This window comes from Nerophis ophidion, linkage group LG29 (genome assembly GCF_033978795.1).
Source record: "Nerophis ophidion isolate RoL-2023_Sa linkage group LG29, RoL_Noph_v1.0, whole genome shotgun sequence".
NCBI classification, from domain to species: domain Eukaryota; kingdom Metazoa; phylum Chordata; class Actinopteri; order Syngnathiformes; family Syngnathidae; genus Nerophis; species Nerophis ophidion.
The window spans coordinates 4,768,548-4,794,708 of record NC_084639.1 but is presented as its reverse complement, the minus strand read 5'-3'; the positions used below and the strand labels follow the sequence as shown (position 1 = coordinate 4,794,708).

General features: G+C 39.8%; 1 protein-coding gene across 3 annotated transcripts in view; it reads right to left on the bottom strand.

Moving 5' to 3' along the window:
* elf1 (E74-like ETS transcription factor 1) overlaps positions 1-26,161 on the bottom strand; it is a 163,951-nt gene that overhangs the window by 32,929 nt on the left and 104,861 nt on the right. For all 3 annotated transcript variants that reach the window (XM_061891937.1, XM_061891935.1, XM_061891938.1), the window contains exon 2: positions 6,746-7,033. In XM_061891937.1, coding sequence (XP_061747921.1) covers positions 6,746-6,817 — 72 coding nt within the window. In that variant the 5' untranslated portion in view covers positions 6,818-7,033. The remainder of the gene's footprint in view (positions 1-6,745; positions 7,034-26,161) is intronic.

The window sequence follows — 26,161 nt, the reverse complement described above, 5'->3', positions numbered from 1 at the left end:
GCCTGGGAGGTGAGGGGAGCAGTGAGCAGCAGCGGTGGCCACGCCCGGAAATTATTTTTGGCGATTTAACCCCCAATTCCAACCCCTTGATGCTGAGGGCCAAGCAGGGAGGTAATGGCTCCCGTTTTTGTAGTCTTTGGTATGGCTCGGCCGGGATTTGAACTCCCGACCTACCGATTTGTATTTAACATTTATACTATTTAACTATAATTATTTATTTAGTCGTAAGATTAAATCATTACACTTAATTTGTACACATTTATAGTAAAATACATAGTTACATATGTTTGGAGCGGTATAGCCGGGTTGGTAGAGTGGCCGTGCCAGCAACTTGAGGGTTCCAGGTTCGATCCCCGCTTCCGTCATCCTAGTCACTGCCGTTGTGCCCTTGGGCAAGACACGTTACCCACCTGCTCCCAGTGCTACCCACACTGGTTTAAATGTAACTTAGATATTGGGTTTCACTATGTAAAGTGGGTTGAGTCACTAGAGAAAAAGCGCTATATAAATATAATTCACTTCACTTTGTTGTTGTTGTTTTTTGATGATGATAAATTAATAATAAAACTTATTTCAGTATAGTCATCCACTGTACTTTATAATGTAATTTATTATTTAATAACTATTTTATTACATTTTATTTTATTGTTTTATTATTATTATTTAATTATTCTTAATTTATTGCATATTTATAAAAATAAGTGTAGATAATATAAAAATCAAAGTAAAATAGAATAAAATGAAATAGTAGTAAATAAAAAAATACAATATTATGGAGTATATAGAAGGCTATAATGTGGCAGACATCATACAAAAGGAATTTGTTTTAATTTGAGCGGTATTTCATATTTATCCATCCATCCATTTTCTACTGCTTGTCCCTTTCGGGGTGGCAGGGGATGCTGGAGCCTATCTCAGCTGTGGGGTACACCCTGGACAAGTCGCCACCTCATCGCAGAGCCAACACAGATAGACAGACAACATTCACACTCACATTCAATGCTTCTTAAATTATTGCATACTTAAATCGTAAAAAAATTGTAGATAATAAAAAAAATAAAAGTAACATTAAATAGTAGTAAATAAAAAAATACCATATTATGGAGTATAGAAGGCTATAGTCCATCCATACATCTTCTTCCGCTTATCCGAGGTCGGGTCGCGGGGGCAGCAGCCTAAGCAGGGAAGCCCAGACATCCCTCCCACCAGCAACTTCGTCCAGTTCTTCCCAGGGGATCCTGAGGCGTTCCCAGGCCAGCCGGGAGATATACTCTTCCCAACATGTCCTGGGTCTTCCCCGTGGTCTCCTACCTGTTGGACGTGCCCTAAATAAGATGCCCGAACCACCCCATCTGGCTCCTCTCCATGTGGAGGAGCAGCGGCTTTACTTTGAGTTCCTCCCGGATGGCAGAGCTTCTCACCCTATCTCTAAGGGAGAGACCCAAACTCATTTCGGCCGCTTGTACCCGTGATCTTGTCCTTTCGGTCATGACCCAAAGCTCATGACCATAGGTGAGGATGGGAACATAGATCGACCGGTAAATTGAGAGCTTTGCCTTCCGGCTCAGCTCCTTCTTCACCACAACGGATCGCCTGTGTATCGGCTGGGGACATCTCTGCGCTGCTGATCAGCCTCCGCTTGGGATGGTTTCCTGCTGGCTCCACTGTGAACGGGACTCTCGCTGCTGTGTTGGATCCGCTTTGGACTGGACTCTCGCGACTGTGTTGGATCCATTATGGATTGATCTTTCACAGTATCATGTTCTCATATGTTCTCATAGTCATCAGTATCATCAGTATCACAGTATCACGTTCTCATAGTCATTATTGTCACCGATGTCCCACTGGGTGTGAGTTTTCCTTGCCCGAGGATGTCGTAGTGGTTTGTGCAGCCCTTTGAGACACTAGTGATTTAGGGCTATATAAGTAAACATTGATTGATTGATTGATACAGCGTCCGCATTACTGAAGACGCCGCACCGATCCGCCTGTCCACTCTTCCCCCACTCGTGAACAAGACTCCGAGGTACTTGAACTCCTCCACTTGGGGCAGGGTCTCCTCCCCAACACGGAGATGGCGCTCCACCCTTTTCCGGGCGAGAACCATGGACTCGGTCGGACTTGGAGGTGCTGATTTTCATCCCAGTCGCTTCACACTCGGCTGCGAACCGATCCGGTGAGAGCTGAAGATCCTGGTCAGATGAAGCCATCAGGACCACATCATCTGCAAAAAGCAGAGACCTAATCCTGCAGCCACCAAAACCAGATCCCCTCAACGCCTTGACTGCGCCTAGAAATTCTGTCCATGAAAATTATGAACAGAATCAGTGACAAAAGACAGCCTTGGCGGAGTCCAACACAAACTGGAAACGGGTCCGACTTACTGCCGGCAATGCGGACCAAGCTCTGGCACTGATCATACAGGGATCGGACCGCCACAATAAGACAGTCCGATACCCCATACTCTCTGAGCACTCCCCACAGGACTTCCCGGGAAGGCTATATTGTGGCAGATATTCCGTTATATCACACAAAAGGAATTTGTTTTAATGTGAGTGGTATTTCAAATTTAAAGGCCTACTGAAACGGTTTAGTTTACTAAATTGCAATTTTAAATTTCCCGCGAGGTATCCTGTTGAAAACGTCGCGGAATGTTGACGCGTGCTTGCGACGTTATTGTTTGGAGCGGACATTTTATCCCAGCACCACTCACGGCTAAAAGTTGTCCGATTTAATCGCATAATTACGCAGTATTCCGGACATCTGTGTTGCTGAATCTTTTGCAATTTGTTCAATGAACAATGGAGACGTCAAAGAAGAAAGCTGTTGGTGGAAAGCGGTGGATTGCAGCTGTGTTTCGTTGTTTGTTGTGAAGCTTTAACAACAGAGCGGTCAAGCGAACATGTTTCTCTACCACATGTCAACCAGCAAGTTTTTGGGTGAGAAAATTGTGATATTAAGTCGGCTCTTACCGGAGACATCAGCGGAGTTTGCGTCCCTCCTGCAACAGCTGTCAAAAAGGTAGCTGTGATCTTGGCTCCTTCATTGGCTTCCCTCAGAGACACTGGCGGTCACCGCAGCCCTTTGACTTTCAGGTATGACTTTATAATCTCACTAAAACACTAGTGATAAACGGGTTGTACTTGTATAGCGCTTTTCTACCTTCAAGGTACTCAAAGCGCTTTGACACTACTTCCACATTTACCCATTCACACACACATTCACACACTGATGGAGGGAGCTGCCATGCAAGGCGCCAACCAGCACCCATCAGGAGCAAGGGTGAAGTGTCTTGCTCAGGACACAACGGACGTGACGAGGTTGGTTCTAGGTGGGATTTGAACCAGTGACCCTCGGGTTGCGCTCAGCCACTCTCCCACTGCGCCACGCCGTCCCTAGTAACACAATAAGCAGATAAGGGAGTTTCCAGAATGATCCGAGTAAATGTGTCTAAAAACATCTGAATCGCTCTCACTGTCGTCACCTCTTTTTTTTTTTTCTTCTAGTGCTTCACTCTAACTTTCCTCATCCACAGGGACGGCGTGGCGCAGTGTAAGAGTGGCCGTGCGCAACCCGAGGGTCCCTGGTTCAATCCCCCACTTAGTGCCAACCTCGTCACGTCCGTTGTGTCCTGAGCAAGACACTTCACCCTTGCTCCTGATGGGTGCTGGTTGGCGCCTTACATGGCAGCTCCCTCCATCAGTGTGTGAATGGGTAAATGTGGAAGTAGTGTCAAAGCGCTTTAAGGTACCTTGAAGGTAGAAAAGCGCTATATAAGTACAACCCATTTATCATTTTATTGTTTATAATAATAATAATAATAATAATAATGGATTACATTCATAACGCGCTTTTCTATTGTTAGATACTCAAAGCGCTCACAGAGAAGTGGGAACCCATCATTCATTCACACCTGGTGGTGGTAAGCTACATCTGTAGCCACAGCTGCCCTGGGGTAGACTGACGGAAGCGTGGCTGCCAGTTTGCGCCTACGGCCCCTCCGACCACCACCAATCATTCAGTGTGAGCGGCACCGGGGGCAAAGGGTGAAGTGTCCTGCCCAAGGACACAGCGGCAGCAATTTTGATGTCAATAGGTGGGAAGCGAACCTGCAACCCTCAGGTTTCTGGCACGGCCGCTCTACCCACTACGCCATGCCGCCCCATTCCTCGCTCAAATTAATGGGGAAATCATGGCTTTCTCGGTCCGAATCGCTCTAGCTGCTGGTGGCCATGATTGTAAACAATGTTCAGATGTGAGGAGCTCCACAACCCGTGACGTCACGCGCACGTCGTCTGCTATTTCCGGTACAGGCAAGGCTTTTTTATTAGCGACCAAAGGTTGTGAACTTTATCGTGGATGTTCTCTACTAAATCCTTTCAGCAAAAATATGGCAATATCGCAAAATGATCAAGTATGACACATAGAATGGACCTGCTATCCCCGTTTAAATAAGAAAATCTAATTTCAGTAGGCCTTTAAATGGCTTTGATCTGACTGAGTCATTGTGACCAGGATCCAAAGAATGGCTTAGAATTTATTATATGTAAATACATGGAAGACCACATGGAGGTCTGTAGGAGAGTTGTTATTGTGGGGGTTATGGGAAGGGTGGGATGAGGTTTGTTTTAGCAGGGTGGGTGCAGCGAGACACAAAGCCAAGGCAGTGGAACAATGTGAGAGATTTGAGAAGGAACGATCCCGTCCTCCCTGCAGACACCTTGAGAACTGGTCGGTCTGGTTAGGCTAGAACAAACGCGAGTCGGGGATCCAGTGACAACCCGTCATTCTGGATCCAGCACACGGCGCCGTCGCCAGCACACCTCAATGCACGCCACTGGACGGAAAAGGCGTGGGAGGGGATGCAAGTTAGTATCTAAACACATGTCCATGCTAGCCTGGCCTGTTTTCCCCTCCCATGCACCCTAACCCCACTGCAGGTTTGTCAGACTGTCACGCTTTAAAAGATGACAGCCCCCCTTGCGGCCCGAGTTGATCCGGGCGGGAAAAGTCTTACAAAACATCACCAGGCAGCAAGTCTGCTCCCATGTACTAAAAAGTGTGCACTCACAGTCTGTAAACACACCCAAAATGTAGACTTGCATGCTGAGAACTACAAACCCTGTTTCCATATGAGTTGGGAAATTGTGTTAAAATATAAACGGAATACAATGATTTACAAATCCTTTTCAACCCATATTCAGTTGAATATGCTACAAAGACAACATATTTGATGTTCAAACTCATAAACTTTATTTTTTTTGCAAATAATAACTTATAATTTCATGGCTGCAACACGTGCCAAAGTAGTTGGGAAAGGGCATGTTCACCACTGTGTTACATCACCTTTTCTTTTAACAACACTCAATAAACGTTTGGGAACTGAGGAAACTAATTGTTGAAGCTTTGAAAGTGGAATTCTTTCCCATTCTTGTTTTATGTAGAGCTTCAGTCGTCCAACAGTCCAGGGTCTCCGCTGTCGTATTTTACGCTTCATAATGCGCCACACATTTTCGATGGGAGACAAGTCTGGACAGCAGGCGGGCCAGGAAAGTACCCGCAATACTTTGTTACGAAGCCACGCTGTTGTAACACGTGCTAAATGCGGCTTGTCTTGCTGAAATAAGCAGGGGCGTCCATGAAAAAGACGGCGCTTGGATAGCAGCATATGTTGTTCCAAAACCTGTATGTACCTTTCAGCATTAATGGTGCCTTCACAGATGTGTAAGTTACCCATGCCTTGGGCACTAATGCACCCCCATACCATCACAGATGCTGGCTTTTGAACTTTGCGTCGATAACAGTCTGGATGGTTCGCTTCCCTTTTGGTCCGGATGACACAATGTCGAATATTTCCAAAAACAATTTGAAATGTGGACTCGTCAGACCACAGAACACTTTTCCACTTTGCATCAGTCCATCTTAGATGATCTCGGGCCCAGAGAAGTCAGCGGCGTTTCTGGATGTTGTTGATAAATGGCTTTTGGGTTGCATAGTAGTGCTTTAACTTGCACTTACGGATGTAGCGGCCAACTGACGGTGGTTTTCTGAAGTGTTCCTGAGCCCATGTGGTGAAATCCTTTAGAGATTGATGTCAGTTTTTGATACAGTGCCATCTGAGGGATGGAAGGTCACGGTCCTTCAATGTTGGTTTCCGGCCATGCCGCTTACGTGGAGTGATTTCTCCAGATTCTCTGAACCTTTTGATGATATTATGGACCATAGATGTTGAAATCCCTAAATTTCTTGCAATTGCACTTTGAGAAACGTTGTTCTTAAACTGTTTGACTATTTGCTCACGCAGTTGTGGACAAAGGGGTGTACCTCGCCCCATCCTTTCTTGTGAAAGACTGAGCATTTTTTTGGGAAGCTGTTTTTATACCCAATCATGGCACCCACCTGTTCCCAATTAGCCTGCACACCTGTGGGATGTTCCAAATAAGTGTTTGATGAGCATTCCTCAACTTTATCAGTATTTATTGCCACCTTTCCCAACTTCTTTGTCACGTTTTGCTGGCATAAAATTCTAAAGTTAATGATTTGCAAAAAAAAAAAAAAAGTTTATGAGTTTTAACATTAAATATGTTGTCTTTGTAGCATATTCAACTGAATATGGCTTGAAAATGATTTGCAAATCATTGTATTCTGTTTATATTTACATTTAACACAATTTCCCAACTCATATGGAAACAGGGTTTGTATGTTTAGAGGCGAAGGGAATGAAATGAGAAGATATGTGCCCTACCTGGTTGATTTCGTCCATCCCGTTACTGGCAAACTCAAACATCAGCTCATTAGGCTGCACGGCGGTGGTCATGGTGGTGTGGACTAAAGCAGTCCAAGTATCGCTGCAGCCACCTCCTGGCTCTTTCTCCAAACAAACAGCGCCCCCAACAGAGGCCCAAAGCTGTGTTCACAGCACCAAGTCGGCCTCGCTGTCTCGCCCGACCCCTCTCTTCTCTTATCCAGACCACAAGATGAGACTCAAAGGGTCGCCCTGGTCCGTCTCCCGATCCACCTGGAGCATCTACACCTGGACGAGCAGAGAAGGACACAGGATGAGCTCGTGAAAATGGACCGTGCATTAAATCCATGTGCGCGGTGCTGTCCAAAGAAGTCAGTTTTATTGCACAGCTGGTAACTGTAGGATATATTATTAAAACTATTTTCAATTAGGACATAAGTTCAGAAAACATAAACAGATGTGCCAGAGTCTTAAATACAACATAAAAACGTTCAAATGTATCAGGAATTCATTAACTCTGGGGGCAGCTCAAACTTATTTTAATGCAATGATTATGTCTCGTTTTTTTTTATTGTATAACAAAATGAAACTGAGGCCATTGGAAACTTTGCACAAACAATCGCTCAAAATCCTTGACCGAAAACCACAACACCACCATCACTGTTTAGTTCTCCAAAAATATAGATTGCTAAATGTAGCGAGCATTCAAAGATTAGCATTAATACAAATGGCCCATCGAATCCTAAAAACACTGCACCAGCGCCACTTAAGCACTTTGTCCAGTTTACATCCGCTGTGACAACTCGGAACACACGAGCCTCCACCAGGGGGCAGTGTAGCGTACCCAGATGTAAAACATCTTTTGCACAATCAGCCTTTTCATATAAAGCCATAAGGGAATGGAACGAGCTCACAACAAACTTGAAAAGTCTAACACAGGGGTCCCTAAATTGTTTGACCCAGGGGCCGCATTGGGTTAAAATAATTTGACCAGCCTGTTGATATATATATATATATATATATATATATAAATAAATAAATGATAAATGGGTTGTACTTGTATAGCGCTTTTCTACCTTCAAGGTACTCAAAGCGCTTTGACACTACTTCCACATTTACCCATTCACACACACATTCACACACTGATGGAGGGAGCTGCCATGCAAGGCGCCAACCAGCACCCATCAGGAGCAAGGGTGAAGTGTCTTGCTCAGGACACAACGGACGTGACGAGGTTGGTTCCAGGTGGGATTTGAACCAGGGGACCCTCGGGTTGCGCACAGCCACTCTCCCCACTGCGCCACGCCGTCCCTATATATATATATATATATATATATATATATATATATATATATATATATATATATATATATATATATATATATATATATATATATATATATATATATATATATATATATATATATATATATATATATATATATATATATATATATATATATATATATATATATATATATATATATATATATATATATATGGAGGAGTTCAAGTACCTAGGAGTCTTGTTCACGAGTGGGGGAAGAGTGGATCGTGAGATCGACAGGCGGATCGGTGCGGCGTCTTCAGTAATGCGGACGTTGTATCGATCCGTTGTGGTGAAGAGGGAGCTGAGCCGGAAGGCAAAGCTCTCAATTTACCGGTCGATCTACGTTCCCATCCTCACCTATGGTCATGAGCTTTGGGTCATGAGCGAAAGAATAAGATCACGGGTACAAGCGGCCGAAATGAGTTCCCTCCGCCGTGTGGCGGGGCTCTCCCTTAGAGATAGGGTGAGAAGCTCTGCCATCCGGGAGGAACTCAAAGTAAAGCCGCTGCTCCTTCACATCGAGAGGAGCCAGATGAAGTGGTTCGGGCATCTGGTCAGGATGCCACCCGAACGCCTCCCTAGGGAGGTGTTTAGGGCACGTCCAGCTGGTAGGAGGCCACGGGGAAGACCCAGGACACGTTGGGAAGACTATGTCTCCCGGCTGGCCTGGGAACGCCTCGGGATCCCCCGGGAAGAGCTAGACGAAGTGGCTGGAGATAGGGAAGTCTGGGCTTCCCTGCTTAGGCTGCTGCCCCCGTGACCCGACCTTGGATAAGCGGAAGATGATGGATGGATGGATGGATATATATATATTTATATATATATATATGTATATATATATATATATATATATATATATATATATATATTTATCATCGATTGGAAAATGTATTTTTAGACAATGTGATTTGCCTGAGCAGCTAGGAGACTCTGAGAGTAACAAGCAACAAGCGGTAGAAAATGGATTAGAAAGGACAAAAAAAAGTTCAACTTCCTACGGGGCCAGATCTCGAACGCTGGCGGGCCGCTTCTGGCCCGCGGGCCGTAGTTTGGGGATCACTGGTCTAACAGATTACTCTTCATTCACAATTGAAGTTAAAAAGTGGCTTTGGAGCAATCAAAGCTGCTCACACGGTCAATAAGGTGGCCACTATGTTTGACACATCAACTTAATGTTTATTATATTTATCCATGACAGCATTTTTGTTGTAAATTGTGAGGTGTTTCTGTTAAAGTCATGTTTTTTTACTTTACAAATGATGACAAATGTGAACAATGTATTGTCTTTGTGTGATGATGTAAATGAGATGTGGTTGTATTATATATTAAGTATGTGTCCATGAAAGGGCATTTTATGACTTTTGTTAATTTGATTACATGCTACGGTGTGATTTTATTGTCATAATTTTATTGCATGATTTTTGTATCCCTTATAGCCAGGGACTGCAGATGGAAATGAGCTATTTAGCTATAATCTGGTACAGAACATATCTGTCTTTGAGCTTAATGTTTCTGTGCATTGTTCCTTCAAATAAAGACTCAACTAAAAAAAACAGAAGGAGTTTTGCCAGAGTTAGTTTTTGTTGACGGTGACCCAAATACATGTTGCTCTATGCTGGCAAAAGAAGTTGTTCAACATTATAGCTAATCCTTGAGCGGCAACTCAAGTCCTAAAGGGAAAAATCTGGATTTATTTTGTTAAAATTAATTCAATAGCTGCGATAATACACAATTTGTAGTGTTATGCTGGCAAAAGAAAAGTTATTTTGTACAGCTGTTCATTGAGTGGCAAATTGGTTTGTGTTGAAGTTAAAACAAAATTTGTAAAAAACTGCATAATATTCAGGGTGTTATGCTGGCTAAAGAGAATGTTCCGGTGTACAATTAATCTCTTCTTGATAAAACTGGATCGATTTTGTCAAATTTAACCCGAAATGTGAGACAGTACAAACTTGTGGTGCTCTGCAGGCAAAAGAAGACGATTTGCTGGCAAAAGAAAGATTACGCTGTACAACTATTCCTTAAGTGGCAAATCCAAATCATTGATTTTGTTAAAGTTGAATCAAAATGAGTGGAAATCCATGCAAAAGTGGGTGAACAATGCTGGCAAAAGAAGAGCTTTTCAAGCAAAATATGTTTGGTTCTACAGTTAGTTATTGAGAAGCAAATCTGGTTCAACTTAATACACAATGTGCAACAATATGTGGCTCTATGCTGGATTCAAAATGAGTGGAAATCTGTGCAAAAGTCGATGAACAATGCTGGCAAAAGAAGGGCTTTTCAAGCAAAATATGTTTGGTTCTACAGTTAGTTATTGAGAAGCAAATCTGGTTCAACTTAATACACAATGTGCAACAATATGTGGCTCTATGCTGGCAAAAGAAGAGGTTCCGGTTTCTAGTTAGTCCTTTAGTCTTTCGGATTCAAAATGAGTGGAAATCTGTGCAAAAGTCGATGAACAATGCTGGCAAAAGAAGGGCTTTTCAAGCAAAATATGTTTGGTTCTACAGTTAGTTATTGAGAAGCAAATCTGGTTCAACTTAATACACAATGTGCAACAATATGTGGCTCTATGCTGGCAAGAGAAGAGGTTCCGGTTTCTAGTTAGTCCTTTAGTCCTTCGGATTCAAAATGAGTGGAAATCTGTGCAAAAGTCGATGAACAATGCTGGCAAAAGAAGGGCTTTTCAAGCAAAATAAGTTTGGTTCTCCGGCTAGTTTTTGAGAAGCAAATCTGGCAAATCTTGCTCAAGTTAGTACAAAATGTGCAGCTATATTTGGTTCTATGCTGGCAAAAGAAGCGATTCCAATGTATAGTTAGTCCTTCAGGGAAAAATCTGGATTGCTTTTGTTAAATTTAACCTGAGATGTGTGACAGTACACATTTGGGGTGCTATGCTGGCAAAAAAAGCTGATTTGCTGGCAAAAGAAAGATTACGCTGTACAGGTATTCCTTAAGTAGCAAATTGAAATAATTAATTTCGTCAAAGTTCAATCAAAATGAGTGGAAATTTTTGCAAAAGTCGGTGCACAATGCTGGCAAAAGAAGGGCTTTTTTCGGGCAAAATGAGTTTTGCTCTACAGCTATTTATTGAGAAGCAAATCTGGCTCAAATTAATACACAATTTGCAACAATATGTGGCTCTATGCTGGAAAAAGAAGAGGTTCCGGTGTCTAGTTAGTCCTTCGGATTCAAATGAGTGGAAATCTATGCAAAAGTCGAGTGGAAATCTGTGCAAAAGTCGATGCACAATGCTGGCAAAAGAAGAGCTTTTTTCGGGTAAAATACGTTTGGTTCTACAGCTAGTTATTGAGAAGAAAATCTGGCTCAACTTAACACACAATGTGGAACAATATGTGGCTTTTTGACGACAAAAGAAGAGGTTCCGGTGTCTAGTTAGTCCTTTAGTCCTTCGGATTCAAAATGAGTGGAAAATCTGTGCAAAAGTCGATGAACAATGCTGGCAAAAGAAGGGCTTTTCAAGCAAAATAAGTTTGGTTCTCCAGCTAGTTTTTGAGAAGCAAATCTGGCAAATCTTGCTCAAGTTAGTACAAAATGTGCAGCTATATTTGGTTCTATGCTGGCAAAAGAAGCGATTCCAATGTATAGTTAGTCCTTCAGGGAAAAATCTGGATTGCTTTTGTTAAATTTAACCTGAGATATGTGACAGTACACATTTGAGGTGTTCTGCTGGCAAAAGAACCTGATTTGCTGGCAAAAAAAGCTGATTTGCTGGCAAAAGAAAGATTACGCTGTACAGCTATTCCTTAAGTAGCAAATTTAAATAATTAATTTTGTCAAAGTTCAATCAAAATTAGTGGAAATTTTTGCAAAAGTCGGTGCACAATGCTGGCAAAAGAAGGGCTTTTTCCGGGCAAAATGAGTTTTGCTCTACAGCTATTTATTGAGAAGCAAATCTGGCTCAAATTAATACACAATTTGCAACAATATGTGGCTCTATGCTGGAAAAAGAAGAGGTTCCGGTGTCTAGTTAGTCCTTCGGATTCAAATGAGTGGAAATCTATGCAAAAGTCGATGCACAATGCTGGCAAAAGAAGAGCTTTTTTTGGGGTAAAATACATTTGGTTCTAAAGCTAGTTATTGAGAAGAAAATCTGTCCCAACTGAATACACAATGTGGAACAATATGTGGCTTTATGATGGCAAAAGAAGAGGTTCCGGTGTTTAGTTAGTACTTTGGATTCAAATTTATTGAAATCTGCGCAAAAGTCGACGCACAATGCTGGCAAAAGAAGAGCTTTTCCAGCAAAATAAGTTTGTCGTTCTATGCTGGCAAAAGAAGAGATTCCAATGTATAGTTTAGTCCTCCAGGGAAAAAATCTGGATTGCTTTTGTTCAATTTAACCTGAGATGTGCGACAGTACACATTTGGGGTGCTCTGCTGGCAAAAGAAAAGTTACTATGAACAGCTATTGAGTTGATTGAGTTGGAAATCTGCACAAAGGTCAGTGCACAGTGCTGGCAAAAGAAGCGCTTTACGAGCAAAAGAGGTGACGTTGTACAGAGGGGAAAATTAGGAATGATTTCTTTCAATCAAAAAGCTGAGATACTGGTCTTGAACAGTAGGGCACTGTGCTGGCTAAAGAGGAGTATTGTGGGCAAAAGAAGTTCTGCCTCCAAATGTGCAACAATATGGGGCTCTATGCCGGCAAAAGAAGTAGCTATAGTATTTTTTTTATTAAAGCTACTTCAAATGTGCCATAATTAATGATTCAATTCAAGGAATCCTATAGTCGTACTAGCACACATGAGACGGCTTTAAAAGTAGAACCCGAGGTCCTAGATTTAGCCTAATGAGTGCTACAAGAACCAGTGTATGTAGAGCATGTTGCCATGTCATGCTGGCACAAGAAGAGGTCCTGCAGTTATTCGTAATAAGTTAATTTTTAAATGATAATGATAAATGGGTTGTACTTGTATAGCGCTTTTCTACCTTCAAGGTACTCAAAGCGCTTTGATACTACTTCCACATTTACCCATTCACACACACATTCACACACTGATGGAGGGAGCTGCCATGCAAGGCGCTAACCAGCACCCATCAGGAGCAAGGCTGAAGTGTCTTGCTCAAGGACACAACGGACGTGACGAGGTTGGTACTAGGTGGGGATTGAACTACGGACACTCGGGTTGCGCACGGCAAACTCTCCCACTGCGCCACGCCGTCTAACACTGTTACAAATATGCGCCACACTGTGAACCCACACCAAACAAGAATGACAAAGACATTTCGGGAGAATAACCGCACCGTAACACAACATAAACACAACAGAACAAATACCCAGAAACTCTTGCAGCACTAACTCTCCCAACCCCGCCCACCTCAACCTCTTCATGCTCTCTCAGGGAGATCATGTCCCAAATTGCAAATTCCAAGCTGCTGTTTTGACGCATGTTAAAAAAAATAATGCACTTTGTGACTTCAATAATAAATATGGCAGTGCCATGCAGGCATTTTTTTCCATAACTTGAGTTGATTTATTTTGGAAAACCTTGTTATATTGTTTAATGCATCCAGCGGGGCATCACAACAAAATTAGTCAAAATATTGTGTTAATTCCACGAATGTATATATCGGTATTGGTTGATATCGGAATCGGTAATTAAAAGTTGGACAATATCGGGATATCAGCAAAAAAGCCATTATCGGACATCTCTATTTAATATATTTTTCTTCTGGTCTTAATTTACCATAGCCATAGGTCATAAAAAAACACCAATAATTATTAATATCGAACAATATAAAACACTTATATCGTGATATGTTGATATGTTAATAGTTTTTTGTATGCTAGTGAACAGGGTGGGTGCTTAATATTGAGACTCTGGATTATTTTGGTTCAAATTGATTAAAAATGTGCAATCCGTTGTGTTAAAGGCCTACTGAAAGCCACTACTAGCGACCACACAGTCTGATAGTTTATATATCAATGATGAAATATTAACATTGCAACACATGCCAATACGGCCTTTTTAGTTTACTAAATTGCAATTTTAAATTTCGCGCCGAAGTATCCTGCTGAAACGACGCGTGCGCGTGATGTCACACATTGTAGAGGACATTCTGTTCTAGCACCGTTCCCAACTATAAGTCATCAGTTTTCATCGCATAATTACACAGTATTCTGGACATCTGTGTTGCTGAATCTTTTGCAATTTGTTCAATGAATAATGGAGACGTCAAAGAAGAAAGCTGTAATTGGGAAGCGGTGTATTGCGGCCGCCTTCAGCAAAACAAACACAGCCGGTGTTTCATTGTTTACATTCCCGAAAGATGACGGTGAAGCTCTACTATGGAACAGAGCGGTCAGGCGAACACGGTTGGATTGTGCCACACACACAAAGTACAGTGTATTATGCAGCGATCATTTCGAAAGATCGTGTTTCGAAGAGGGTTCCTTGCGAAGGGCAGAGATGGAAATCGCCGCCACCCGTCGACTGGTGCTGAAGAAAGGTGCCGGGCCGATCTTCAGATCGTACAAGTATGACCATATAATCTCACTAAAACACTAGTAACACAATAAGCAGATAAGGGATTTTACAGAATTATCCTAGTAAATTTGTTTGATAACATCTGAATCGCTCCCAGTGTATAGTCCTTTTTTTTCCTAGTCCTTCACTCTCACTTTCCTCATCCACAAATCTTTCATCCTCGCTCAAATTAATGGGGAAATCGTGGCTTTCTCGGTCCGAATCGCTCTCGCTGCTGGTGGCCATGATTGTAAACAACGTGAGGAGCTCCACAACCCGTGACGTCACGCGTACATCGTCTGCTACTTCCGGTACAGGCAAGGCTTTTTTATCAGCGACCAAAAGTTGCGAACTTTATCGTGGATGTTCTCTACTAAATCCTTTCAGCAAAAATATGTCAATATCGCGAAATGATCAAGTATGACACATAGAATGGACCTGCTATCCCCGTTTAAATAAGAACATCTCATTTCAGTAGGCCTTTAAAAGATGATGACGATTTGCTAGCAAAAGAAACAGTTCTGCTACAAAGAAAGTCATGATTATTTTTGGAAAAAAAAAAAAACAAAAAAAAAAACCCCCGGGAGTGTATGTTTTCATCACATGATCTGCTGAGGCCGGAATAAAGCCTCCCACCACCGCACACGATCACCAAGGTGACAGATCACTCTTGTGACGCTGTACTGCATAACCCAAGGCTCTTACTGGAACCACGGCTAGGGTGTGTGTGTGTGTGTGTGTGTGTGTGTGTGTGTGTGTGTACCAAAGACCTGAGACCCCCACGCAGGTTTCAGTGCAGAGGGACGGGAGTGGCTCATGTTGGGTTGAAGAATTAATTGAGCCTAGGGGCCCGCACACACACACACACACACACACACACACACACACACACACACACACACACACACACACACACACACACACTTGTATTTGTTAACTTCTTGAGACTTGTGAAAAATGCCTACCTATTTAGGACTACCCTTTCTAGAAATATAAAGATTTGAATGTACAACATACAATCCAACGCCCTCGACGCAAATCCCGTAGATTGGATGAAAAAAAAAAAAAAAAGCGCCTGAGAGCTGCGGCCTACCACCATGACCCCCGCACTCCCTTCCCTCTGTTGCTAGATATCTCGAGATGTATGTTGTAATATGTATATGTGCTTTGCTATGGAGTTTTTTTTCCCACTCCAGACTGGGCCCCCTTAGGAGCCCAGTCTAGATTGTATTTTTTTACTCATCCTTCACCAGCGTTATACCGTTTTCCCATCTTTTAGTGTTCCTGTTCTGTAATCCTGTACACTGTTTATTTGTCTAATATTGAACAGGTTTGTGCTGAAAACAACGTTTCGTTGTACTTGTGCAATGACAAAGAACTATCTATCTATCTATCCATCCATCCAATAATATATAAAAACTATGCAAATATAAAAAAGGTTTTAGTATTTTTTTTTTTAGTATGTCTCTATATGAGATCGGTAGGTCGTGAGTTCAAACCCCGGGCGAGTCATACCGAAGACTATTAAAAAGGGACTCGTTACCTCTCTGCTTGGAATTGGGGGTTAAATCAACAAAATAATTCCCGGGCATGGCCACCGCTGCTGCTCACTGCTCCCCTCACCTCCCAGGGGGTGAGGGTGATGGATCAAATGCAAAAGTTGATTTCACCACACCTAGTGTGTGTGTGACAATCATTGGTACTTTAACTTATGTACATATTGATTTTTTTAATTATTATTAATTCCGGCCAAAGGGGGCGCATTTCAATTTTTTACACACACTTGTTATTACATATGATGGCAAGAGGAGGAGCGCTTTTAAAACCGACACACAGTTTTCAGCACAGTCCCACACAAGAGCAGACAAACATTACAGGGAGGAAGAACAGGACCAGGGTCTTTTAAAAAGGCGGAAAACAGGTAAACATTGTGGGGGAGGGGATGGGGGTTGGGGGGCAGTATAAAAATGTTCAGTCTATGGCTGGACTCCCGAGGGATGGGGTCCAGACTGAGACCAGGAAAAAAAAACCTCAATAGCCATAGCGCACACAAGTTACAAAGAATACACAAGACTTGCAACAGAGTCAATTTGAAAAATCCCTCCTTTTTGGGACCACCCTAATTTAGACATTCTCTATTAGATGCTATGATTTTCCGTATTGGGACCATGTTTTATGTCCTAACTTGTTCACACCTCCTCATATGGAAGGTACTTTTCCTTGTTGGTGTCCCAACAAGGGTAGAAATACAAGAAAACACACACACACACACAAGTACACACACTTTCTTGTATTTGAGACCTGCAAAAATGCCTACCTCTTTAGGACCACCCTTTCTAGAAATATAAAGATTTGTACTTACAACATTAATAATATATACAAACAATGCAAATATAAAAAAGGTAAGGTTTTAGTATATATATATTTTTTTTTTCTTAGTATGTCTCTATTTGAGATAGGTAGGTCGTTGAGTTCAAACGCCGGCCTAGAATAATGTTCAGTCTAAGGCTGGAGGGGGTCCAGACTGACACCAGGAAAACAAACAACTCAATAGCCATAGCGCACACAAACAAAGAATACACAAGACTTGCAACAGAGTCAATTTGAAAAGTCCCTCCTTTTTGGGACCACCCTAATTTAGACATTCTCTATTAGATGCTATGGTTTTCCGTATTGGGACCATGTTTTATGTCCTAACTTGTTCACACCTCCTCATATGGAAGGTACTTTTCCTTGTTGGTGTCCCAACAAGGGTAGAAATACAAGAAAACACACAAAGACACACACACACATACACACACTTTCTTGTATTTCTTACCTTATTGAGACCTGCAAAAATGCCTACCTCTTTAGGACCACCCTCTCTAGAAATATAAAGATTTGTACTTACAACATTAATAATATATAAAAACAATGCAAATATAAAAAAGGTAAGGTTTTAGTATGTTTTATTTTTTTTCTTAGTATGTCTCTATTTGAGATCGGTAGGTTGTTGAATTCAAACGCCGGCCTTGAATAATGTTCAGTCTAAGGCTGGAGGGGGTCCAGACTGACACCAGGAAAAAAAAACCTCAATAGCCATAACGCACACAAGTTACAAAGAATACACAAGACTTGCAACAGAGTCAATTTGAAAAATCCCTCCTTTTTGGGACCACCCTAATTTAGACATTCTCTATTAGATGCTATGGTTTTCCGTATTGGGACCATGTTTTATGTCCTAACTTGTTCACACCTCCTCATATGGGAGGTACTTTTCCTTGTTGGTGTCCCAACAAGGGTAGAAATACAAGAAAACACACACAGACACACACACAATTACACACACTTTCTTGTATTTGAGACCTGCAAAAATGCCTACCTCTTTAGGACCACCCTTTCTAGAAATATAAAGATTTGTACTTACAACATTAATAATATATACAAACAATGCAAATATAAAAAAGGTAAGGTTTTAGTATTTTTTTTTTTTTTCTTATTATGTCTCTATTTGAGATCGGTAGGTCGTTGAGTTCAAACGCCGGCCTAGAATAATGTTCAGTCTAAGGCTGGAGGGGGTCCAGACTGACACCAGGAAAACAAACAACTCAATAGCCATAGCGCACACAAACAAAGAATACACAAGACTTGCAACAGAGTCAATTTGAAAAATCCCTCCTTTTTGGGACCACTCTAATTTAGACATTCTCTATTAGATGCTATGGTTTTCCGTATTGGGACCATGTTTTATGTCCTAACTTGTTCACACCTCCTCATATGGAAGGTACTTTTCCTTGTTGGTGTCCCAACAAGGGTAGAAATACAAGAAAACACACAAAGACACACACACACATACACACACTTTCTTGTATTTGTTACCTTATTGAGACCTGCAAAAATGCCTACCTCTTTAGGACCACCCTCTCTAGAAATATAAAGATTTGTACTTACAACATTGATAATATATAAAAACAATGCAAATATAAAAAAGGTAAGGTTTTAGTATGTTTTATTTTTTTTTCTTAGTATGTCTCTATTTGAGATCGGTAGGTTGTTGAGTTCAAACGCCGGCCTAGAATAATGTTCAGTCTAAGGCTGGAGGGGGTCCAGACTGACACCAGGAAAAAAAAACAACTCAATAGCCATAGCGCACACAAACAAAGAATACACAAGACTTGCAACAGAGTCAATTTGAAAAATCCATCTTTTTTGGGACCACCCTAATTTAGACATTCTCTATTAGATGCTATGGTTTTCCGTATTGGGACCATGTTTTATGTCCTAACTTGTTCACACCTCCTCATATGGAAGGTACTTTTCCTTGTTGGTGTCCCAACAAGGGTAGAAATACAAGAAAACACACAAAGACACACACACACACATACACACACTTTCTTGTATTTGTTACCTTATTGAGACCTGCAAAAATGCCTACCTCTTTAGGACCACCCTCTCTAGAAATATAAAGATTTGTACTTACAACATTAATAATATATACAAACAATGCAAATATAAAAAAGGTAAGGTTTTAGTATGTTTTATTTTTTTTTCTTAGTATGTCTCTGACAACAGGAAAAAAAACAACTCAATAGCCATAGCGCACACAAACAAAGAATACACAAGACTTGCAACAGAGTCAATTTGAAAAATCCATCTTTTTTGGGACCACCCTAATTTAGACATTCTCTATTAGATGCAATGATTTTCCGTATTGTGACCATGTTTTATGTCTTTACTTGTTCACACCTCCTCATATGGAAAGTGCTTTACTTTGTTGATGTCTCAAGAAGGGTAGCAATACAAGAACACACACACACACACACACACACACACACACACACACACTCGTCTTTCCCAGGGTTGGTGGCAGGGGAGGTCCCAATGTCAACACACACATCTACACAACCACACACAATCACACACTTCTTTGCTGCAAATTGGAGATTATTTGCTTTGAACTGTCTCTGTGAAAGTTGCAGGTCCAAGGTGGGGTTAAAAACAAGGGGGGGGTGCAGTTTTTTGTTTGCATTCCACGCAAAATGTGCAAAAATATGTGTTGACAAATATAAAATATATGCTCATAAGTTTACATACCCTGGGAGAATTTATAATCTATTGCCCATTCTTCAGAGAATATGAATGATAACACAAAAACCTTTCTTCCACTCATGCTTAATGGTTGTGTGAAGCTATGTATTGGCAAACAACTGTGTTTACTCTTTTTAAATCAAAATGACAAAAGAAAGTACCCAAATGACCCTTATCGAAAGTTTACATATCCCAGTGACTTTGATCCGATAACATGTACAAAAGTTGACACAAACAGGTTTGAACGGCTAATCAAGGTTCCAATCCTCACCTGTGACCTGCTTGTTTGTAATTAATGTGTGTGTAAAAGGTCAGTGAGTTTCTGGGCTTCTGACAGACCATTGCATCTTTCATCCAGTGCAGCTCAGATGTTTGTGTATTCTGAGTCATGGGGAAGGCAAAATAATTGTCAAAGGATCTGCCAGAAAAGGTGATTGAACAGGAAAGGGGTATATAAAGGTATCCAAGGAATTGAGAATGCCAATCAGCAGTGTTCAAACGCTGATTAAGTAGTGGAAAATGAGGGATTCAGGTAGACCAGCACAGATTTCAGCCACAATAGTCAGGAAAATTGTTCAAGATGCAAAGAAATATCCATGTATAACTTCAGCTGAAATACAGGACTCCCTGAAAAATTGTGGTGTGGCTGTTTCAAGATGCACAATAAGGAGGCACTTGAAGAAAAATGGGCTGCATGGTCGAGTCGCCGGAAGAAAGCCATTTCTGCACAAATGTCACAAATTATCCCGCTCATATTACGCCAAACAGCACAAAGACAAGCCTCAAAACTTCTGGAACAAAGTAATTTGGAGTGATGAAACCAAAATTGAACTTTTTGGCCACTTGACCATGCAGCCCATTTTTCCCTTTCTCAGCTTTTATCATTCATATTCTCTGAAGAATGGCCAAGAAATCATAAATTCTCCCAGGTTATGTAAACTTATGAGCACAACTGTAGTTGGCTCCTAGCTTAACGGGCAAATTGTATTAAATCCGCTTCAGCTTTGGTGTTATCGATCTAAAATCTGCCGAGAAATAGTGTCTCTGTATCGACCAAAGAAGAAACCTTCCTGCCGAAAGAAGTTTGTAAAAAAAACTAGTAGGCATATGCTGGTAAAAGAAGTGATTTCACGGTGTAGTTCGAAAGTCGGCGGACACATTTTTGCGAGTCAGAAGTTGATCCAAAATACGCGGAGGTGAGAAGAAAAAGTTGTGGTACTCTGCTGGCAAAAGAAGTGGCATTTTGGCCAAAAATTAAATCAATAAAAAGTTTTGCTGCTCTTCAGCAAGTAATTATGGATATAATAATGACAATATAGATTTACTTGTTTGATTTTTATACTCAGCAAAATTGAGAAAAAATTACAATAAAATGGTGTCTCAGTAATAGCCCAATAAGAGGTTTTGCTAGCAGAAGAAGTTCTACCATATATCTAGCCAATGACTGGCTTATTTTTTTGAAAATCTGAATTCTTTTCTAGTAAATGAAGTGGGTTTTTTATTTAAAAAAAATTAAAAATACGATTTGGCTAACTTTTTTGACGCAAAATGTATACAATTCTGGATAATATGCTAGCAAAAGAAGTAGCTTAGCATGCAAAATAGGAGGTTCCACAAACATTCGGTCAGGACTGGCCCGTTTTTGTTGGTTATGACACAAAATAGGCCAAAATATCTGGAAAGATCTGAGTGCTTTGATAACGCTTTACATTTTTGACACAAAATGTATACAATTTTGAATAATATGCAAGCAAAAGAAGTAGCTTAGCTGGCAAAATAGGAGGTTCCACAAAACATTCGGTCAGGACTGGCTCATTTTTTTTGTTTATGACACAAAATACAAACCCCGTTTCCATATGAGTTGGGAAATTGTGTTAGATGTAAATATAAACAGAATACAATGATTTGCAAATCATTTTCAACCCATATTCAGCTGAATATGCTACAAAGACAACATATTTGATGTTCAAACTGATTAACATTTTTTTTTGGGCAAATAATCATTAACTTTAGAATTTGCTGCTAGCAACACGTGACAACGAAGTTGGGAAAGGTGGCAATAAATACTGATAAAGTTGAGGAATGCTCATCAAACACTTATTTGGAACATCCCACAGGTGTGCAGGCTAATTGGGAACAGGTGGGTGCCATGATTGGGTATAAAAACAGCTTTCCAAAAAATGCTCAGTCTTTCACAAGAAAGGATGGGGCGAGGTACACCCCTTTGTCCACAACTGTGTGAGCAAATAGTCAAACAGTTTAAGAACAACGTTTCTCAAAGTACAATTGCAAGAAATTTAGGGATTTCAACATCTACGGTCCATAATATCATCAAAAGGTTCAGAGAATCTGGAGAAATCACTCCATGTAAGCGGCATGGCCGGAAACCAACATTAAATGACCATGACATCCATCCCTCAGACGGCAATGTATCAAAAACCCACATCAATCTCTAAAGGATATCACCACATGAGCTCAGGAACACTTCAGAAAACCACTGTCACTAAATACAGTTTGTCGCTAAATCTGTAAGTGCAAGTTAAAGCTCTACTATGCAAAGTGAAAACCATTTATCAACGACATCCAGAAACGCCGCCGGCTTCTCTGGGCCCGAGATCATCTAAGATGGACTGATGCAAAGTGGAAAACGGTTCTGTGGTCTGACGAGTCCACATTTCAAATTGTTTTTGGAAATATTCAACATCGTGTCATCTGGACCAAAGGGGAAGCGAACCATCCAGACTGTTATCGACGCAAATTTCAAAAGCCAGCATCTGTGATGGTATGGGGGTGCATTAGTGCCCAAGGCATGGGTAACTTACACATCTGTGAAGGCACCATTAATGCTGAAAGGTACATACAGGTTTTGGAACAACATATGCTGCCATCTAAGCGCCGTCTTTTTCATGGACGCCCCTGCTTATTTCAGCAAGACAATGCCAAGCCGCATTCAGCACGTGTTACAACAGCGTGGCTACGTAAAAAAAAAAGGTCCGCCTGCAGTCCAGACCTGCCTCTCATCGAAAATGTGTGGTGCATTATGAAGCATAAAATATGACAGCGGAGACCCCGGACTGTTGAAGGACTGAAGCTCTACAGAAAACAAGAATGGGAAAGAATTCCACTTTCAAAGCTTCAACAATTAGTTTCCTCAGTTCCTCAGTGTTGTTAAAAGAAAAGGTGATGTAACACAGTGGTGAACATGCCCTTTCCCAACTACTTGGGCACATGTTGCAGTCATGAAATTCTAAGTTAATTTTTATTTGCAAAAAAAAATAAAGTTTATGAGTTTGAACATCAAATATCTTGTCTTTGTAGTGCATTCAACTGAATTATGGGTTGAAACGGTTACGCAAATCATTGTATTCTGTTTATATTTACATCTAACGGTACTCTTGTCTTGTTCTGTATATTGTACAGTATTTTGTATTTCTATAGTGTTTTGTATATTGTACAGGAATGCTTATTATTTTTATTGGATAGTAGTCTGTTTATTTCAATTGTTAGTTTTTCCTTTATTACCTCTTGTGTTATTTATTTCACCCCATATTTGTTCCCACTACCGCACCTTAAATTGGAGTCTTTAATCTCGTTATATGCGAATATAATGACAATAAAGCCCATTCTATTCTATTCTATCCTAACACAATCTCCCAACTCATATGGAAACGGGGTTTGTATATTGCAATAGGAATAATACGCTGGCAAAAGCCGTCTTGACTGTTATTTTGGAACATCGGGATGTTCATTTTGATTAAAAATGTGCAGAAATCTAGGGCAAACGTGGCCTGATATGCTGGCTAAACACGCTTAGAAATCAGACTGCATTGTGCTGGCGAAAGAGGAGTGAAAATCCAGCTTTGTATTTGTGGCTTGCTAAAGAGAAAACAACGATTTGTGTGACGTTTTAACAAGCTTAGCGCAGACATGCGCTTAATAGAGGCTAATTAGATAGGAGGAGACAAACAGAGCATCTACACATGAATACTTTGTGTGTGTGTGTGCGTGTGTGTGTGTGTGTGTGTGTAGCATTGATGAGCCTGGCCCAGTTGGCATGGTGCTGGCAGCAGACAAGGAGGATGCAAAAGAGGCCGCCATTAGCCATTAGAGGCAGGCCCAACATTATCCTGCACACACGACAACAGCCGCCTTGTCCCAAACCAGGAGACTGAGCTTCTGCGCCATGAAGAAGAGGAAAAAGCTGCTCCTGCTGCTGCATGGATGTTGGTAAATGCATAATAGCCCGAAGAGCAAATACAGCGGCTGGCTGGGTGGGGCCGTCTTTGAGCAAGCAGTGTTTGTATAAAAGAGCGATTACAGAGCCAGATGACACCGGAGAGTTTCGGCTGTGTCGTCTGGAGTTTGGATTCGGGCAAACACATGCTTCACTTTACGGCAAGAGGAGAGTTCATGTCTTGTCGGTTAATCAACAGGCAGCGAATGAACTGATGGATAATCTAATAAAGTCATTTTTTCTTGGAAAGTGAATCTTGGTTGGTTTGCACGATTACACAACAGCTTAATATTTCCCAGAAAATATGTTATTCGTCTAAATGTTTTTTATGCATAATTGTGCTTTGTGTTTTTCAACATATTTGGTTACATATTAAACTTTATTTGTATTTACTTTATGCTTGATGTGTTTTTTTTTCTGCAACCTGTTTTTTTATGATACAAAACATTTGTAGTGCATTGTATTTTATCATCTATTATTAAATATATATTATTTATGTATTATTCAACTTGAAGGGTTTCCTTATGTGGTGTTTTATTATGACAATGTATACAAAACAAATTTGACTATTTATGTATTTTATTAGTAATAATTTTGATTTACATAATTTTTCTAGATATTATATATTATTCAACATATTTAAGTTCCTCAATTTTTTGTATACAACATTTATTTTATTATGTAATCAATGTCTAATAAACTGTATTTTATTAAAAAAAAAATTAACAATTTTAAATGTATTATTAAGAGTTTCCTTACATGGTGTTTTATTTGGACAATGTATTTAAAACATATTTGACTATATATGTATTTTATTTGTAACAACTTTAATCCACATAATTTTTGTAGATATTATATATTATTAAAACATATTTATGTTCATCAATTTGTTGTATGCAACATTTCTTTTATTATGTAAAAATATCTAATAAACTGTTTTTTATAATCTATTATTTTTTTATTTTTTTATTTTTTAAACAATTTTAAATGTATTATTAAGAAATTCCTTACGTGGTGTTTTATTTGGACAATGTATTTAAAACATATTTGACTATATATGTATTTTATTTGTAATAACTTTAATCTATGTAATGTTTGTAGATATGGTATATTATTAAAACACATTCATGTTCATAAATTTTTTGTATGCAACATTTCTTTTATTATATAATAAAATGTGTAATAAACTGTATTTTATAAATCATTATTTTTTTATTTATTCAAATTTTGTTTTAAACAATTTTAAATGTATTAATCAGAGTCTCCTTATGTGGTGTTTTATTTGGACAATATATTTGACTATTTATGTATTTTATTTGTAATAACTTTGATCTACGTAATTTTTCTAGATATTATATATTATAAAAACATATTTATGTTTATCCATTTTTTGTATACAACATTTATTTTGTAATGTAATAAATGTGTAATAAACTGCATTTTATAATCTATTATAATTTTTTTGTTTTATTATTCTTTTTTTAAATGTATTATTAAGTGTTTCCTTATGTGGTGGTTTATTTGGACAATATATTTAAAACATATTTAAGTATTTATGTATTTTATTTGCAATAACTTTGATCCATGTAATTTTTCTAGATATTATACATTATTAAAACATATTTATGTTCATACATTGTTTGTATTAAACATTTATTTTATTATATAATAAATGTTTAATAAACTGTATTTTATCATCTATTATTTATTTATTTACTTAATTTTTTATATTTTTTAAAGAAAAGGTGATGTAACACAGTGGTGAACATGCCCTTTCCCAACTACTTTGGCACCTGTTGCAGCAATTAAATTCTAAATTAATTATTTGCAAAAAAAAACAAAGTTTATGAGTTTGAACATCAAATATCTTGTCTTTGTAGTGCATTCAACTGAATATGGGTTGAAAAGGATTTGCAAATCATTGTATTCTGTTTATATTTACATCTAACACAATTTCCCAACTCATATGGAAACGGGGTTTGTAATTCAAGCATGCACAATAAGATTTTCCGTCTTTTAACTTCAATATTTTAGCAAGTACAAAAGGGAATGCTGTTCACTGCAACATCACAGGCAATTATATTTGCCTTGTGTGGCTGACGGCTTCTCAGTCAAAATGATCAACAGTTGCAGGGACTATAAATAGACCGTCATCTTGTCAGCTGCTAACATTGTCAACTTCCACTAGCAGATAAGCACACGGCACTGATAGCCGTGAGTAAATTTAATTTCAAAAGGGCGGTGATTCAAAAGCCTACTGAAAGCCACAACTAGCGACCACGCAGTCTGATAGT